This window comes from Canis aureus, chromosome 8 (genome assembly GCF_053574225.1).
Source record: "Canis aureus isolate CA01 chromosome 8, VMU_Caureus_v.1.0, whole genome shotgun sequence".
Lineage (NCBI taxonomy): Eukaryota > Metazoa > Chordata > Mammalia > Carnivora > Canidae > Canis > Canis aureus.
This window is the reverse complement of record NC_135618.1, coordinates 75,271,079-75,290,397: the sequence shown is the minus strand read 5'-3', so window position 1 is coordinate 75,290,397 and position 19,319 is coordinate 75,271,079. Positions and strand designations below refer to the sequence as shown.

Below are 19,319 nucleotides of genomic sequence, written 5' to 3'. Positions count from 1 at the left end.
ACGGATTCGAGTTTGAACAAAACTTGAGAAAAATATGGTGAGACAATGCAAATGTGACTTTCTAAAAGCAAACAAAAAGAGAGAGAGAGGGAGAGAGACAGAGGGGAAAAAAAAAAAAAACCTATGGATGATTTAATGGACTGCACGAACTTGAAAGCAAATATGGTATTGATTCATGCTGTGTGTGTTTGGTCCAGAGCTCCAACTCGCTGTCTTGGAGAGAAAGATTGCTACTTGGATACACTAGTGCTCGCAGGGACCTCGGAGGTTCTCGGGGCGGACTGCTTCTGAGCTGGGAAGCTCTGGCTGCGCTGTGAGGGGATCCTACGGTGGCGGTGCGCTACGGGGCCAGGGCCGGGGGTGCGCTCGGGGACTTTGGGGCTGGGCGAGGAGCTGAGGCCACAGGGCCAGCCAGAGCACGAGGCTAGGACGGGGCGGGGGGACGGCCCACACACGGGGCACACAGCGGGCTCCCCCAGTGGGACTCGAGAACGGTTTCTTTCCGTACCTTTCTTTGTCATCTTTACTAACAGATGAGTCTCGTTTATCTACATCTCTATCTCTGTCATGAGCTGCAGCGGACGCGCTACGCTCCAGCTCCCCTGGCTTCAGCCAGGGCGGAGGGGTCGGAAACGACGGAGGCGTTCGGTGTAGCCGGTTCCAGGGTTCGTGAGGGTTGCTAAAGTTCTGCACACTGGGGCCATCCTTGTGGCCGAACATTGAGTTGGGTGCTGAAATGGTGAAGTGGAGAACAAAAAGGTTTAAGAGAAATTATATAATCTGCTGTAATGAAGGTACTTACCAAAAAACTTTAAACAGCACTCAGAGTTAAAATGAATACATATTATGGGGAGCTGGAAAAGGAAAGGAAATTAACAGATTCATTAGAGGAGCGCTTGTCCTACGCTGGAGAGGTAGCTCACAGCTTTTGTTCTTTAACCAAAGGCGATGGGACAGGGCGGACTAAAGTCGCCAGGGACCAGACAGGTGGCCAGGGTGCCTAAAGGAACGCATCTGGTGCATGCAGAAGCCCCCACAGGCATGCAGAAGGGGGCGCTCTCGTGGGGTGACTTGGATGAGGCGTGTTCAGGCTCATCCTCGACCCACAACCCCGCTAACGGGACGGCCACTCTTCCCACAGCGCTAGCGGACACAAGCAGGTGTCATCGAGCCCGGACGGGGCCTTGACCTAAGCAGACAGGTAAGGCCTCTGCGTGGGAGGGACTGGGAGGGCACACTTGGGGCTGCATTTTAGGCCTCCAGTGCCGGGAGAACAGAATATGTGGACGGCACAAAAGAAAACGGGTTGAGTATTCTGACTAAAAAATGAGCAGGTGTTAAAACTCTTTGGGAAAACCCACTCGAGATACTTTTTAGTAAGCAACACAGTCCTCCTAGAGTACAGAGTACGAAATGCTGCCTGCACTTGGCTGGCCTCAGTAGCTAGTCCCGTCTTCCTGCTACTCTTGGTAGAGTCTCCTCAGTGCCACTAATGGCAACGGCGAGGTGAATATGTGTTTCTTCCCTGGGGAGCTGCTGCTAAAGTCTTGGAGAGGAGGGGACAGATGGCATATGGATGAGCTTAAGCAACTTTTTGGAGTTTAGTCGGTGACAGCGCCTCTCCTGACGCTCAGTAACCTCCAAACACCATGTTAGATGTCAATGCACCCTTTCCCCTCGCTCTACTTGTGGACCTGCTTTTCCGGGTATAACCTAATCTGTTTCCCAAGAGCAGAGTTTCCTTTTAGCTATAAAGGTCTGGAGCCACAGACAGATCAGAGGAGACACAGTCCAAGGCGGATTTTTAAAAAGTTAGAGGTACTCACTAACTGAAGGATTTCCAAGTCCCCCGAAGGCATTGCCACCAACCGCTGCGAGGCCAGTGAATGTAGACGGACGGTTAAAAGGCTCTGCAAACATATTGGGAAGAAGGAAATGGTTGCAGGAGTGGGCTGACAGAGGTACACAAGAGGTTCCCAGGAGTGGGGAGGCCCTAGGGACCCCTGCCCCTCGCTACACGCAGACCTGACCCTGCTTCTCCTATCATGTTGTGCAGGAGGTTCTCCCTGGGCTTGGGTCTGGGCAGTAGTTAACCAAAACATTTACGGGAGCTGTTTTTTTCCCCAAAACTGTGCACTTTGCCCCACTCCTCCTATGCCATGTGGGGAGTATCACTCAAGCCACAGCGTCCTAAGATGCCCCCAGTCCTGTCCTCTCTCTTCAGGGAAAGGAGTCTGTAGGCTCTACAAGAACAAATCAGATGAACGTTTTAATATTAAAATCTCTCAGTGATGAGACCGCATCTGTGAAGACACCCTTTTGTTTCGTGTACCACTGCCTGCGCCTACTCATATGCTCACAGAAAATACCCAATAAATAAAGGCCCCAACTAGAGCATGTACCCTTGCTAGGAAAAGACAGATTCGCAGTGAAATGTGAGGGGAAAACGAAATAGCAGGTCGTGTCTCCTCGTAACATCACCTTGCCTTTCCTTCCACCTCCTGGAGGTGCCCTCGAACATGGGCCAAGAGTTCACCGTCTGGCTCCAGCGGGCAGGCCAGGAGGTACCGGGGCCTGACTCCTTCCCACTGCACCATCAGTCACCTCAGACAGGATTGCGACTTTAAGACTACAGTTGGCATGAGAGGCGCTGAAACCCTGATGATGGCAGGCAGGCGTTCACACTTCTACAAGAATGCCATCATCTCCCTAATACGTCCCTGAGGTGTCTAGGACGATGGCCAACCTCCCACGAAGTGCGGCAGGAGCGCGGCAAACAAAGGGTTTTTTTCTGAGATGCACATGTCATTTCCCATCACTGATGGCAACTCACCCAGGTGAGCGGCAGGGTTAAGGAAGTTGCTGTGATGGGGGGGTGGCCCAAAGGGGGTCCCAGTTGGATGTGCAGCACCTAGAAAGTCAAACATGACAAAATCAGATTCCACAGAACGCCGACCCTTACCACGCAAATGGCCCCTAGTTACCTGAGGGCCCTGTGAGAAAGGGGGAGTGACTATGTTAACATAAGGACATGGCTGAAGTCCATACGGGCAACACACCTGGCAACCATAGGTTTTATGTTGGGTGGCAGGAAGTAAGTCATGCCCATCTTCCAAATTGGGCTGGCCACCACCAAACAGAAGTTGTTACTTTTAAAAGCCACGGACACACAGTTTTGGCAGAATGGAGAAATATCGCAAGGGCGGGCAGCGGGGGTGATCCTACAACCAAGTAAGTTTGAGGCTCAAACGTCAAGTTGCAAAGTGTGAAGCACGGTTCTTCACTGGAGCGGCTGGAATGTTCCTGGGCTCACTCGTTCTCAGAAAGGGAAACATTTGGCCACAGGATACTTTCTTCGTAGGGCATTCTGGGGAGCAAGTTTTTCACTGTGTGAAACACCGATCTGGAAAACACATTTTATAATCCTTGGCTCGGGAGTGGCTGTTGTGCAGCGGCGTGTCTGGGCGGCCTGGCTCCGGTCCCTGCAGGGCCCCCTCCCCGAGGAACATGTTAGCCATCACGGGCCCATCTGGACGGACAGCACAAGACCTGGCCCGACAGAACCCGTGACTGTGAGCTGCATCGGGTTATGGGAGATGAAGTCCTCCAAGCAGCTCTCCTCTGGCTTCAGTGCCAGGAAAAGCTGCTTTATTCCTGTGTGCGTAGACACCAACAATCTTCTAATGGACTCTATCTGCCCACCAGGGACCTTAGTTCAAGTTCCACAGTCTTCTGTCCATCAGTTTCCCCGTCCACATCTCCTGTACTGTTATGTTTTTTGCCCTAAACACTATATATAGAAGGTGCTACATCACCCTTGTCCTGGAGGAAGGTGGGAAGGGAAAGGGAGAGAGATGGAGACGCAGGGTGCATGCACGGGAAGCAGCTGGGGGATGAGATTCGAAAAAGCCAAGGACATTCGACTGGCTTCTTCCAGTGCAGCCAAGAGTGGGGCCAGACAGGCTCTTGGGGTGGCAGGCTCGGCTCTAGAGCAGATCGGCCAGGGTCACCCGAGGGAGCCTCTTGAGCTTATGTCAGGCTGATTCCCAGCAGGCTGCTGAAAGTGGCTGAACCTAACACATGTGTGTGAATTATACACACTGGTTCAAAATATCCCCAAATTACCATCTTGGGGCAAAATCCAAAACTGCTTATACTGAAAAAGATGACCTTCCAGAAGGGATGTATACACGGGGCCTCAATGAACTGACTAACCACTCCAGTCTCTTGCATTTTGGCTGAGCTCCTATAAACAAGTATGAACTCTCTCAGGAAAGCAGACCGAATGGGGGAGTGTTGTCCTCTCGCACACCCCCCCCCCCATGCCCTACAAACTCAATTTATGTTCTGGATTACTGTTCCCTGCATTCCAAGGCCTCGGGGGCCCCAGCTGTGGAGGTAGCCATGGAGCCCAAGAGGACATCCGTTACAGTTATGGGCACTCAGATTTGGAAGGCACCTGGGGAGTCATCTGTTTGGCCCTAGAGGGTGACTTCGGCTCTACCCAGGCAGCGCAGAAATGATACTCCGTCTCTACCAAGAGAACACAGCCCAGCGTATTCATTAGGTGTCAACAGTGTTGCCAGCTAAATAAAAATCTGGCCGCACGCTGTCTGTGTAGTACAAGCTAATTAATGCTTCGATGAAGATCGGAGCCTTGCTCAGCCCGGGGCCTCCAGGGGTGCCTTGCAGTTCCAGAATTATTGAAGCAAAAGAAGCCAATTCATCCGCTTGGCTCAAGCGGAAGCCAGGGAGAAATCTCTCTATTTCTCTCCAAAAATTGCTCTTAATGTAGCTCCGTCTCAGAGCCTAGGTGCCATGGTAACAAAGCTTTCAAATATGTCCCTAGACAGAACCGACAGAGCGAAACCAGAGACCTTAGCAAATTCTATCTACCCTCAAGGGTGATTCACTTGCTTTGGCAACAAGGCCCATTTTAATGATGACTTCTTGCGATGGGGGAGTCTCTCTCTTTCTGAATGGCAGAGCCTCAGGTCAACCAAAAATGAGTCTTGGGTAAAAGAAGGCAGCAGGCAGGATGGATGTGAACCCTGTTCCCTACGGACCAGAAGCAGGGAGCCCCGTGAATATTTATGTCCAGAAGAATCAATTCTACTTTGCAGGCGGAATGCAGTGAGCAAGCTCCTCAGCAGAACGAGCTCGGCGTCACCACCTGCCAGTATTAACGAGTGCAGCTCTGTGCGGCCAACTAGCTTTAGAAGGACTGAACAGTAAGGAGTGATGCCAAGGGGGCTGTTCTTATTTCCTGATACTCCTTATGGCCACTGCCCTCTGTGTGTATGTACTTGGAGTGTAAAGGGGTGGGGATCTCATGAGGTGACCCCCAGTTCCCACCACCCCCACTTTGGCATACCTACGAGACATTCAGGAACGTGTATTTTCAGAGGTTAATGACCCGTAGGAAAGGAAACCCAGCAACCAACGCACTGACCCTCCGCATCACGGACCATACTACAATCAACTCTCTTGTTATTTCTTCATCCTCAGACTCTCGAAAAAGAGCACGACTGAGCATCATGGTGCAGAGCTACCGAGTACAGGAAGGACAGTCCTTACCGATTCCTGGCTCGGTTTCCTTTCGCTGTGCCCTTGTAAGCTTTCTGATCTCTTTCAATAGTGTCTGACATGCTTGTGAGTTATACTGGTTTAATATAGAAGCAAATAATGAGCTGAAGCAGTAGGAGTCCCAGAAGAGAAAGATGATCTTTTTTCCTTCTTTAATGAAAGTGGGCCTATCAGTGAAGAAGGGTCCATCTCCCTAGATGTACTGATGCTGCCTTACAAGCTGACATAAATTGTGGTTTTTTTTGTTTTGTTTTAGGGGGGGAGGGATTGAGTGGTGGCTCAGAGCAGTAACATAATTTATTTAACTACTTGTGAACTGTATTTCTCAGCTCCTTCCTTGAGCTCTGAACTCACCAGCGGCAGAGAACAAAGTTGAAGGCCGGGCCAGGTCATGGGGGTGGTGGATAGCTCCAAAGAGACTGGGGCCCGGGGGGCGGCTCAGGAACTCAGGTTTCAATCCGAAGTCCAGCTTATGAGGATCTGACTGCATCTGTTTCTAAAGCAGCAAGGGGAAAAAGGAAAGATAAAACCCAAGATGAATGGCAGGAAAGACAGTTATCAAAGAAAGAGGCAGAAACCAGGAGAGAAGACTGTGAACGCTGCTTTCAGGCTCCGCACTGGAGTCAGGTTCAGGTTTACAAATGCTGTGAGAAGAGCCACCCATGTACCACTTCATCCCCAGATTGCTGAAGAGCAGGTCAGCCTATGAGGGGCCAGAGGTGCCTGCCTCTGGACGGTACTTGTGCACAGTCTTGGAGGTCTTATGGCTTGAGGAATACAACCATATCCTATTTATTCAAACTACCGCCCCTCCAAAGTAGCTTATTATTCACCGTAAAGGCCCATCTTAGCAACTTTTTAAATGATAGTATTTTAAAGCTCATTTTATTAGGAATTCTGCATGAATAATCTGCTGTGCAAATTAATTGTTAATGACTCTTTGCTATACTCTAATAGATCACAGTACATTAGTAACTGGAAGTGATGAAGAAATATTTGCATGACTACAAGCTAATTTTCAAATGATCATTGTTACATCTTAAAAGAAAACACTACCACCAAAAACAAACAGAAACAAAGTAGGGATATTCTTTGAATGCAGGGGGGTCTTTTCCCTATGTCCCACGACTACCCGAGGAAGAGATCAGCCCAGCCCAGGGAGCCATCAAGAACTGCTCTGGCTGTGAAGCACTTGCCAGCAGCTGCCATTGCCCTCTTTCCGCCCGGTTATTTATATATACACACATATATATATATATGTAAAATATACATGTATATCTCCCCCACCTTGGAGCTATTCTCAGGTCACCCTCCTCAAAGGCTGTAGAGACTAGCTCATCATTTCCTCCCTTCCTTACCCTGGCATCATTTTTGAGGCCAGTAGCCCTCTCGAGCACGGATGCCCATGTTCTTAATTGTCAGCCACCTTCTCTCTAAATCTCACGCCTCTTCCAACAAGCATCACCAACCACCCAGCCCGGCCCAGCCCGGGCCTGACGCTCCGCTTCCCTCCCCCTGCCACCACTTCTCGACCTAGTGGGCTCCCATCTGTGAATACATGGCCCTTCGCCTGTTTCTGACTCATTTCTCTAGTCTCTTAGACTTGACTGATGCTTACATCCATTTGGGCTCGTGCCACCTCAAACTCCCTCATGTCTGCTCTAAACACAACCCTGGGGATCCCTGGGTGGTGCAGCGGTTTAGCGCCTGCCTTTGGCCCAGGGCGTGATCCTGGAGACCCGGGATTGAATCCCACGTCGGGCTCCCAGTGCATGGAGCCTGCTTCTCCCTCTGCCTGTGTCTCTGCCTCTCTCTCTCTCTCTCTGTGTGTGACTATCATAAATAAAAAATAAAAATAAAAATAAAATAATAAAAAAAAATAAAAAAATAAACACAACCCTGTCCCATTCTGTATAGTGAAGTCCACAAGGAGGCACCTGAGCTAGCTTGTGTGAGCATCAGAGACAAGAGAAGACAGTCTGACATTCCTGCATTGCAGGAGGCTGCAATCCCACTCATCCACCCTTCCTACTCCACAAAAAAACCTACCTGATTTCTCCAAGCTGGAAGCGACATCCCTTGAAAGCAGGCAGCATGCTCACAGGGTTTTAGGATATGCTCACTACTGAATGCTAAGCAACTAGACACCAGATCAGATGAGTGCCCTTAGAGCCTGGTACATTAAGTAATCTGCAGGTTGTAAGCTCCCTCAAGAAATACTTGGGGAGGGGGCACTGAAAGAATGAGGAAATGAACATTACAGAGAAAGGGGACAATGTAATTTCTGCTCAAATCCACAGGGAACACGCTTGTCCAAGCTCCACTATAAAGTAATAGTCAAACCCCAAACCAAAGCTTCTAATTCACTATAAATCTATAAAAATCTTTTGAGTGCCTCCTTTAATTTGGTTGCCAAATTATTTAGTGTTAATATTGCACGGTACACAGCACAGTTCCATTAACCACAACTTAGGTCCATGAAGCAAAATGGAGCTTGGGGATTACAAAGAGTTTGCTGGGAAGGGAGGATAAGCAGCCATCTCGTGTGCAAGGGTCTTCCTAATTGAATTGAGATAATGAAACTTTTAGTCACTGGGGACACCTTCATGGAAAAGAAGTTGCTAAAGTGGCACATACAACATCCTTCATTGCTTTTAACCAAAGGAGGGCGTGCCTTACCTACTGTTCCGCTAACCACATCATCCAGAACAAAAAGTGAATTGAACTAAGCATCAAAATCTAGTTAGCCTTCCAAGCATATGTATTTGCTAACGAAGCTAAACTATAAGGTTTCTAATTAAACCTCACCGAACAATAAGGTAAAAGTGAGCAAAACTCACTGATGGGATGTTAGGAGAAAGAGCAGGTACTTAGCCCCAAAGCAAAATATTTTAGTGACCTCATTTACTGAGGTTGGCTTTTTAACTAGGTTGGTTTTTATTTATTTTATTTTAAGATTTTATTTATTTAGTTGAGAGATAGATGGTGAGCATGGCGGGGGGGGGGGGGGGGGGGGCCGGGCGGGCAGGGGACAATGAGAGAAGGAGAAGCCAACTTCCCGTTGAGCAGAGAGCCCGCCTCGCCTTGGGGCTCGGTCTCAGAACTCTGGGATCATGTCCTGAGCCAAAGGCTCAGCCAAACTGAGCCACTCGGGCGTCCCTAACTAGGTTTTTTTTTTTTTTTAAATCATGTTAATCATTAAAAAACAAAACAAAACAAAACATTTCTGTGATGACCAGCTCGCCTTTATCTATTGGCTTCTTTTCTTATGCTCATGATGGCTCCCAAATGCTGTTAGGTGGAAATGCTTGTTGGGGAGAGGATTAACTGAAGCTCATTGGAATTACTGAACTGGCTGTTTTTTCTCCCTTTTCTCGGCACAGTTACACCAACAGTAAATACCCAGACAGTAAAATCTGGACTTGTCAGTTACTTTGGTCCTTAAGTCAACCAGTGATGCCTTATCTGGTCATTTGCAGAAAGCTCTTAACCTAATCCCTACTGTGCCGTAAATGCCTGGTATGGACCGTATTCATCTGTATGATGAAAATACAGACAAAAGCTTAAGTAAAATTATCTGTGGACAGATAGGGTAACGAGTAAGAGGTGGTTCTGGAAGGTACTGACTTTATTTTAACCTCTGTCACTGGTCATCAAGATGATGAATGGGCGTGCTGAAAGGTCACTGCGACACTACTAGAAGAGAAATTCTTAATAATACACATCACTGATGGAAGTTCGGTAATATCACATAGGGTCCAAGTGGCTCTGTCAGCTTTTCAAAGTCATACAATAAAAGAAAGCACCAGTTTGGGGCAGCTCGGGTGGCTCAGCAATTTAGCGCCGCCTTCAGCCCAGGGCGTGATCCTGGAGACCCAGGATTGAGTCCCATGTCAGGCTCCCTGCGTGGAGCCTGCTTCTCCCTCTGCCTGTGTCTCTGCCTCTCTGTCTCTCATGAATAAATAAATAAAATCTTAAAAAAAAAAAAAAAAAAAAAAGAAAGCACCAGTTCTCACAGAAATGAAAACTTCCATGTATAGCTCTTCTCAGATACTTGGTATTTTCCATATAAACACTTGGTTGCTATTATTAGATAACCAAACCCTCCCTTTTTTTTGAAGGATTTAATCTATGCGTAAGCTCTTTGGATCAATATGATGACAAAATCGTCTGAAAAGATAAAACTCGGGGAGTTATTCCTTTCCTGCCATTTTGTGGGTGGTTTCCCTAATGAATAGGAAGACTTCCCAACAGCGTTTCCAACTTGATCCTTCCTGCCAGCAGGTCTTTAGGAGCTGTTTAAATGCCTCCTCTGTCAGGAGATCACACACCCACATGCCCCGGTCCCCATCAGACCCGGGACGCAACACTGACCTTGACTTTCTGTTGGTGGTGATAGATCTGCCAGGCGATGTGAACATGCATAGCACACCACTTCCCTGGTTTCTGGAACAAAACAGAGGACCGCGGTCAGAAGGAAGATCTGGCCGAGAAAACCATCTCCAACTTCTCCAAAGCTTTTCAGCAGACGTGGGCTGCAGAGGCTCTTTTGCACGGAGCAAGATGCTCAGTGTCCTCCACACCTCCCTCAGCCAGGGCCTGCCACGGTCCAGGAGGCCCCATCCCTCCTCCCATGGAACCCGAGCTGGCCGCCACTGCTCAGAAATCCGTATTTGACCAAGACCTCCCCGGTTGCCAGGGACAAGATGGCAAAAGCCTGAGCCCCACTTTGTGTCTCTTCTTTCTTTTCTGGTGCCAGCTGGCAGACCTGGGAGAGTGGGAAGCCCTACTTAACAAATGCGGCCATGCTACGATGCAAATCGGCTGTTCAGAAGAGCTAATTAGCGAGTGTCTGTGAATAGGTTCAAAACAAGAGAGGCTACAGAAGAACCTGTATAACCTCCCCCAACGCTGTTCTGTCTTAACCCCTAGAGCGGAACAAAGAAATTCATGTTTTTATTGGAGCCCAGTTCCCATGAGAGCTTGCTAAGACTCAACTACCCATTCATGTTGGTGGGTGCCGTTCATTCCCAAGTGAGAGAAGAGCGCTCGACCTGTGTTTCTCATCATCAGCTCATATCTTGCTTTCCGACCAGAGTAACTGAGTGTGCTGTCTTACCACCCAGAGTGGGGGGACCACATCTTTCTAGATCAAGGGGCTGTTTATGAAGCATATACTTAAATCTAAGTCTGATTCAGTTCTCTTCTAATGAAATTTCATTCAAAATCCCCTATGTGATAACACAGTCCTCTCTTTCTCGTTTCTCTTTGGAGAAACTGAATTACTGGATTATATGCACCAGAAATGGGTTAAGGAGAGCAGAAAATCTCTCCGTTCATCTTCCAACCGACCATCCATCATTCACACCCTACCCCCCAGCACCAAGTAAGTCAGCGTTTATTCAGAGGTCATCTCTTGGCCACTCTCCAGACCACTGAAGACGTTAACAAACTAATGCCTATAGTCTCCCTCTTCTGTACAAAAGGAACAGGATGGATGGCTGTGAAGGTCAACGTCACTTCCTACAGAACGAGGTAGCCACCAGCCAAGATAAATAGACCATGGGTGTGTGTGTGTGTGTGTGTGTGTGTGTGTGTGTGTATCTGTTAGATGTGGAAGACACAGGACAATTCGGTGAAATCCTAATTTCTGCCCGTTGCTTCTGTCCTCCTCCATATGGTTCCCCTACTTGTCAAGCCTTTTAGCAGCACTGCCACCCAGAGACTCTGACCCAGCTGCCTGTTTTATCTGTTTGCTTTCCCTCAATGGCCTGGCTTCCTCCAACATGCAAAGCAACCCAATTTAGGACATTTTCAATCACACTACCTAAAAAGGCCGGCCCCTGTCATCCCAACATTTTATTGCAACGTTTCTATGGCTTGTTTCCTTGTAATGGATTTGTATTTTTAACCTGCAGGGAGTCAAACAGAGGTTGCAAAACAGTTCTAGAAGAAGCTTTCTTACCCTTAACATAGGTCTGAAAGGATCTGTCAACTGTGAAGAGAAAATGACAACTTGGTTACATGCCTGTCACTCAAACAATTGCTCTAATTAACAAATTTGTAGTGCTTCATTAGGAGGGGAAATTAAAATGTTAGAATTTTACTTTTAAATGAAGCCCTTTTAGAGAATAATTAACCCATTTTCACACTATCAAAAGTGCCAAGCGGCCCCTCCCCCACTTCACAAGCCCTGGTACACCCACACTGACAAGCCCCCGACCAAGTTTAATCAATAGCAATTTGCCCTCGGGCGACATGATTTGCTCACATTACACATCTGAGGAGTTCCACTATCTTGAGTGGTCCACCCAAGCCACACTGCCCAGGTTCTAAGGGAGGACAGGACGGCCTCCAGCCCGCAGACCTGTGAGGCTGGGTACTGAAGGGGACCCCAGGAGAGCTGTCCTCTCCAGACACACGGAAAAGCGGGGCTGTCTTTGCCAACACACTTAGTTGGATGACTGCACGTTACTTAGAGGTTATGAGATCTTTTTTACAAGTTCACTAACCATCAGAAAAATACTTACATGGTTGAGTCATTTTAAACTTCTACCTAACTCTGGCCATCAATTTCTGACTGCCCTTACCCAGGGAAAAAGACAATATTGTCAAAAGTCATCATCTGTCCACATTGACTGCAGAGACGAATGTAAATAACAATCCACCAGACAAGACCACCTAGTACTGTAGAGAACTTCCGACGCTTTTAGAAAGTCAGTAGAGGTGTGCACTGTGAACGAGTGACACAAGGAAAGCACAAGGGATGTTTTCCCGAGATCCCAGGAGGATGCTTTCCACACGCAAAGTAGAGGGCCAGGAGGGCTGTGTAATGCAGTAACCTCCTGACCCCCAGAGGGCAGGGGAAGTGTCCTGTGACTTCCAGGAATAAAGATGCTTAGTGCTTTCCCATTCCAAACATTTTACAGCTGCTTCTTCTGGGTGACAGGAATTTTAGGAGATGTAGACAGAGAAGATCAGCCGAACAGAAGCTACACAAGCTAACAGTGTCCACTTCCTGGACTTGAACCACAGGCCATTTGTCTTCTCTCCCACTGGCGAGTCATTCCCCATTTGTCGCTTAGCCACAATGGGGCAGGGGAGATTTTGTTTTCTAAGAATGACTGGCATGTTCTTCCACAAACTAGATGGAACAGCTAAAAGAGCAGCGAAGCTGAGAAGGCGCATGCTCCGGGCTGGCTGTCCCGTGTAAATACACACACCTTGGTGTTACCTGCGACCTGGTCTGACTTTTCTACGTACCCTCGGGTCCTTTTGGAGCAGAGTGTGTGGGACTGTCCCAGGTCGAGCAGCAACATCGATAGGGTTGGATGTCTACAAATTAATTAGACCACAGCTTAGGAAGCACATTAACACATGACTGGAAAAAGCAGGTTCTTTCTTTCGTTCAAAATTAAAGAAGCCAAATGCTGATTTTGTTTCATTCTGGAATACAAGAGTTGGCAGATGCATTTTCCCCAGTGATCCCACATGCTCTTCAAGAGAACCTGTTCCCTATTTCCTCAAGGGACCCTGGACCAGAGTCTGCTGTGTCTAGCATCTCACTGCAATAAAAAGTACAGGACAAAAAAAAAAGGGGGAGGGGGGAGGAACGCACTTACACACTGAGCACGGCCCCCAGATCCCCACCTCCTTCTAGTTACGGATGGCCCTGTCATGGCGTTTTCTGCTTTATCATCAAGCATTCTAAGCAATGCCTGAGTGAACATCATTGCATTGTGCTGTATCAGGTGCTTCTCATCAGAATAACTGAAAGCGTTTCACAGACATTAAGCTAACTCTAAATTTTAACTGGCAGACAATAACAGGGAATTACGCTCAGTAATTACTCATTAGCGGTGGTGGAAATGGGACAAGAGGACCTAATTTAGGGACCGCACAGATCTACTATTAAATGATTTCTGCAGTCAATCTGCCTCGTCTGTCCTACGCCGCCACCATTCTTAAATGTCATTTGTAACAATAACCTTATCTGCGGGCTTTTGTCCTTTGAGTGTATAGCAACAATAAAAAGCCTACTTCCGGCGCACAGTCCTTACTTCCTAGCGGATGAAGGATTCAGAAGGCTTTTTTCACCGCATATTTTAAGAAATCACAACTCCTGTGACTCCCCTAACACCAGGAAGCTAATGCATGTGGGAAAAGAGCTCAGGTTTAGGCACAAAGCTTGCCTATAAGGAGAAGGATGAAAAAAAAAAAAAAAAAGAATGGAAGAAAGAAAGCAATCAGCTGCTGTACAACTAACGATTAAGCTGGGGTTGTTAAAAGCCTGATTTGCATACATATGAAGAACTCCGCTAATGAACTGCAATCTACATATTCAATCAGTAAGACGGCCTGGAAAGGCCTATTTCAACACCAAGAGAGACACTTTCTTGCCCAGATGTAGATTTCTGTGTGATTGGATAATTGTGAGTGAGGGAAATAGTCTAATTTATTAAATGACCTAGCAGTCTGTTTGGGGAGGCGCGAGAGATTTGGTGCAAGCCAGAGGGGACAGACCAGGGTGGGAGGGAGTAGTGAACAGCAGCCGACCAGGGGAAAGGGGCTGCAAAATCACCATCATTTCATCCCCAGATAGGAGGGCTGGCACATGGCCATCAGGAGGGCCCCAGGTACAGATAACCTGGCCTGTAAGCCAAGGTACCAAGTAGGTAAATGTCATTTCTAAGGTGCAGCTGGTCCCACCCCCAAGACTTTTAAATTTCTTTTCCTAGTTCTAGCTTTGAGGCAACATGCCTTTGGAAATGCAAAACGCGGTCATCCTGGGTGACTCTAGCCCCAAACTGGTGTCTTCTCTTAGATATGAGATGGGGAGGGGAGAAGGAAAAAAAAAAAAAAAAAAAAAGGCAAAGGAAACCTAAATCACACAGAGCAAAATTTCCTACTTTAAAAATCTGAGAATGGTTACTAACATAACTCTGTTTCGCTTTTGTGTAAAGTCGGGACTATAGTAAAATCACATAAAGGGAGGGTGTTCTGAGAATCACTCCTCAATTTGACCTTCGGAGACAACTTGAACCCAAGCCAGAGGTGAACACTGACTAGGTGGAAAAGAATTTAGTTATTGCGAAGGGCAAAAGGTTAATTTCACACTAGGCTGTTAGTCTTGACCTTGGCCAAGTGTGACCATGGCTGAGAAAGGATGGAGGCAGGGCAGACACACATCTAAGGCGCGGAATGGGGGAGATGAATAGGAGCATCTTCCCTTTGCACAACCGGAAGGATGACATTGTAAGTTTGGACCCGGTCTATTCCATGCTATTCAAATCAATAAAGGCTCAGCTTTGTATCCTCGCTAATATGTACCCCAAGGACAATGTGGTATACACATATCCGACATTTTGTACATCCCCTGACCAGAAGCTTATGTCCACAATACTGGGGTGTGTGTGTGTGAATATGTGTGTGTGTGTTCCATATATTTTAAAGATTACAGGAAATCCTAGCTCAACTGAGATTACATGCATAGTACAGACTGAAAATTAAATTTGGGCCGAAGTTTAAAACACAAGGGGCTAGCAAAACAAAGCAAAACAAAACAAAACAAATCTCACTGTATTCCCGGTGCCCACTCTGGATTGGAAACTTTAGTCATTGGCAGGTGAGGCTACCCTGAGGCTCTGCTGACAAAGATGCTGGCATGTTTTCGAGGTCAGTTTTCTTACCTTAGGCTGAAATGCTCCTTGTAGTGAACCAAAAGGGCCAGTGGGTGGGATCATAGGGGGGATGCCCGATACTGCAGGAGGGTAGGAATGGAAGAGCTGTGGCCAGAGATGGAGAAGGGAGAAAAAGATTTTAGTAGGAGGCAAATGCTATATTCCAATTCCCTTCCCATCGAACGACATCCACATTAGCAAGCCAGGTAATGCCAATTTGATGCTATTAGTCAAGAAGCCATGATGAAATGATCACACAGATGTGCCATGAATGCTTAACTTAAAAAGTTAAAAGTAGTTCAGAATCAATCAGCCAACAAATGATGTCCCCAAATGAGGACATCATTAGAAAGGGAGCTTTTCTAATTATTAATTGTTAAATTGGATAGAAGACCTAAATGGCTTGAGATTTTAATGCGCGTCAAAAACAGGAGGGGATGCTGAGCCAAATAAGATGCCCGGTAAATTACAAGTTAATTAGAAAAAGAAAAAAAGAAAAATTAAGAAAAAAGGAAGAAAACGAAGCAAGTCTTTTATGAGTTCCAGGATTTTATACCATTAAAACTCAATTAGTACTTTTAGATTTTTAATAGTTTGAGGAAATGAGAAAATATTCACAATCCTTGCTTCATTAGGTTGTTCCAGAAGTGGGGTTTCAGAGGATAATTTAATTGTCTCCTCTCAAATGATGACAAATATTTGTGGGAGAGTAAAATAAAATGACTCCATGTACACTGACAATGAAGCTATTGTTTCTATAAGATGGACAAGCTCACTGGGGGCTGCTCAAGCCAAGCCCTTAACGGGTCTGACCCCTCAGCGATGAGAGAAGAATGATTCTGAATTAAGAATATGCATTTTCTGGAATTAACTAGTTTATGGAGGACACAATGGAGGAAAGAAAGATACAGCCACACTGAAGAAGAGGCAAACCCATCTTTTACTCCTCCTAAAAAGAGAGTGTTTCTGAGAGCTTGTCGCTCTGGTTCCATTCACTCTGATCAAACCACCATCCAGATACTTAAGTCATGTCCCACCTTTATGGTTGCGTAATGTGCCAAAAATACAGTAATACGTCAAACTTTTCCGAATTGTGACTTCACGTTAGCTATTTCTAGGTGAGGACTGAGATGTCCGTTCAACAATCCTGTTTTCAGGGCACATACTTTTCTCTTGGTCTTTATTTCATTTTGCTCCGTTCAATGATGCAGCAAAGTTTTTCACACTAATTGATATTGAACTAAATCCACTTAAACAGTGATTGCAAGCCAAGTGCCCTCATTTAAAACTACTTTTAAGTCTAAAATTGTGTTTTAGATACTTGACTGCAGTGCGTCTTAATTCCCCTTATAACGTCCTAATCCCCAAAGCAAGAGAGACTAAGTACTTCATATATTATCCACTATAACTAATAAAACGAAATAACTCTCCCACAGTACACTGTATGAAGCAGAGTAATTAAATACATGCCACACTAAAACACACTCAAATTTCTATTACTCTGCCTCCAGGTGGGTATATTTCCTTTAATGTTTTCAATAAAAAATAGATATTTTCATCATTTCCCTTTTGCTGCAGTCCATTACTGATCCTCTTAGAACATAGCTATCCCCCCAACTTGACAAAAAATCTGAAGTACCTAATAAAATGTTTTAAACCTGTCAAAAATTCAGGCCTCTTGGCTTTTTCTCCATCTTAAATCTAGGAACCTCTATGGAATAAGCATATAAAAAGGAAGGCCCTACACATTTTGTCCTGGGGAGTAGATCTGAGGCACCTGTTGAGCACGCTAACTTTCTCTAGGAATGGCTTTGTTAGCTGGTCCTTAATTTAAATCAGAGAATACTGACAAAGGGCAGAAATGTGATGGTCATTAAAGATGGCACCATTCAGGGATCCCTGGGTGGCGCAGCGGTTTGGCGCCTGCCTTTGGCCCAGGGCGCAATCCTGGAGACCCGGGATCGAGTCCCACGTCGGGCTCCCGGTGCATGGAGCCTGCTTCTCCCTCTGCCTATGTCTCTGCCCCCCCCTCTCTCTCTCTGTGTGACTATCATAAATAAATAAAAATTAAAAAAAAAAAAAAAAAGATGGCACCATTCATGGGGTAGCCCTAAAGAGGAGACACATCCATGGGTCTATTGGATTTTGCACATCCATTTAAAAAAATGCTTTTGTGGGACGCTGGGTGGCTCAGTTGGCTAAGCATCCATCCGACTCTTGGTTTTGGCTCAGGTCATGACCTCAGGGTTCTGGGATCAAGCCCTACGTCCGGCTCCCATGGTCCCTCTCCCTCTGCCCCTCCCCCTGCTCTTTCTCTCTCTCTTTCATAAGTAAATAAATATTTTTAAAAACAAATATATAAAATAAATAAAAAATGCTTCTGTCATCACAGTGCTGAGCAGAAAGTGTCAGAACAATGTGGGGCCCAGGCACTTGGATAAACCTTCCTCTTCGTGAGGAGGCGTCTTCATGTTATGTCTGCATATCTCTGGAGGAACTCATGCTTCACTGATTTCTAATATTTTGTAGTTTTGACTTCCCAGCTACCCTGTGGACTAAGACAGTGTCTAATGATCTGGGTCAAAGTGTGAATGAATTCACAGGCTTTGCTGCTCTGAGGAGCACTTCTTTTCAAGCAAGCACAGCTGAGTTTGGTGGACCAACATGGCTACAGGCAAGGACTAATCTTTCTTTCTGGTGTCATTTAAAAAAAAATAGAAATAAACCACTGAGTGAAGAGACTTGCAAAATTTCAGGTAAACATGATGCAGTATTCACTCCATAATCAAAATATCATGGTAAGGTGTCCAAGGTGTTTGTATTTTTAAAAAAGCCTTTGTTTTATGTCTCGACTGAATATATATGTTTGTAGCGATTTCAGTTTGAGAACTGTACTCTTTACAATGGCATAAAATGAGTATTTTTTTTAATATGTAAAGAAGAATGAGTTTAAAGGGGAAAAAATAATAGATTTCCATTTTAAGGCCTTCTTTTATTTAAATGATAATTTTGTTTTTAGTCATAGCAAGCTCAGGAGAAACATATCAGCCACGTGGGAGAGGGGTCTACATTTAGTCAGGAGGGCACGAGAATCTGGTTTTTGAGGTCCTGGAGTCAGGAACATTAATGACATTCTGTTTGGAAGAAGGAATTCAAGTTGAATTCTGGGAAATCTGCATCAATGACATTTTGGTTGACGACTGAAACCCAGTGGTTCCAGAGTCTTCTGAAACCACGGTGATTCAATGGCAGACACCCCACTTTTGAGGACAGATGCCTGGCTCCGAGTGAAGTTCACCTGCACTTTTGAATTTTAGGCACGCTAATGATCTTTTGATTCGGAAGAAGATACTGCATCGTTACCGGAAGCAAACGCCACAAGAGCAAGCATCCAGAGTGACGAGGAGCAATGGGAATTCTTGCAAAGATGATTAAGGAAGGCTGCTAGTCATTTACTGATCTGTGGCAAGAGCACACACATGGAAAAGCAGTTACAGTGAATGGGTAGCATGGTAACAAGACTCACACTGTGCCGGTAGAATGGGTCAACTTTTGTAGGGTATTTGTCAAACTGTAAAGGGATCAAAGCAAAAGCTAGTTACTTAAAGAGTCTACATTTCTTTTCACTGCTTCAGCGGAGGCAGCCCTAGGGGAGCTTCTCTGTCACTGGGCTGTCATCAGACTCCATAACCTCGCTGTATATAGGAACCGTCTCGACTCCTGAGTTACTCCAACAAGAAATGGAAAAGCAAAGTGAGAACCCACACGGTGCGTTTAAGTCCCAGTCACACTAGAGTGTCTTTCTCTCCAGTCTGTATTTAGAGATTGGCACAGACCAGACATCTGAACCGGAGAAAAGAGGCAATTATTCAGATAAATCAGAGAGAAGGGAGCATTTGGCCTGATCCACCCAGAGAATTCCCTGTTTTCATCTTCCCTTTGGCAGAAGAACCGTACATTCAGCCACCTCCAGAGACGTATTACACCCAAATGTAAAGGCATCTGGGTGAGGTCTTATAACTTTTCCTTTGAGTAGAGAAGAGTATCTCAACG

The 19,319-nt window shown here is 46.1% G+C and overlaps 1 protein-coding gene across 12 annotated transcripts in view; it reads right to left on the bottom strand.

The window, feature by feature from the left end:
• AUTS2 (activator of transcription and developmental regulator AUTS2) overlaps positions 1 to 19,319 on the bottom strand; it is a 1,127,680-nt gene that overhangs the window by 4,885 nt on the left and 1,103,476 nt on the right. For 10 of the 12 annotated variants that reach the window (XM_077908300.1, XM_077908299.1, XM_077908302.1 and 7 more), the window contains 9 exons: positions 18,793 to 18,837; positions 15,276 to 15,371; positions 12,850 to 12,921; positions 11,552 to 11,581; positions 9,961 to 10,032; positions 5,941 to 6,082; positions 2,834 to 2,911; positions 1,827 to 1,910; positions 509 to 731 (listed from right to left, as the gene is read on the bottom strand). In XM_077908300.1, the coding sequence (XP_077764426.1) occupies positions 509 to 731; positions 1,827 to 1,910; positions 2,834 to 2,911; positions 5,941 to 6,082; positions 9,961 to 10,032; positions 11,552 to 11,581; positions 12,850 to 12,921; positions 15,276 to 15,371; positions 18,793 to 18,837 (842 nt within the window). The remainder of the gene's footprint in view (positions 1 to 508; positions 732 to 1,826; positions 1,911 to 2,833; positions 2,912 to 5,940; positions 6,083 to 9,960; positions 10,033 to 11,551; positions 11,582 to 12,849; positions 12,922 to 15,275; positions 15,372 to 18,792; positions 18,838 to 19,319) is intronic. The other 2 variants (XM_077908303.1, XM_077908304.1) reach the window with 1 other exon arrangement.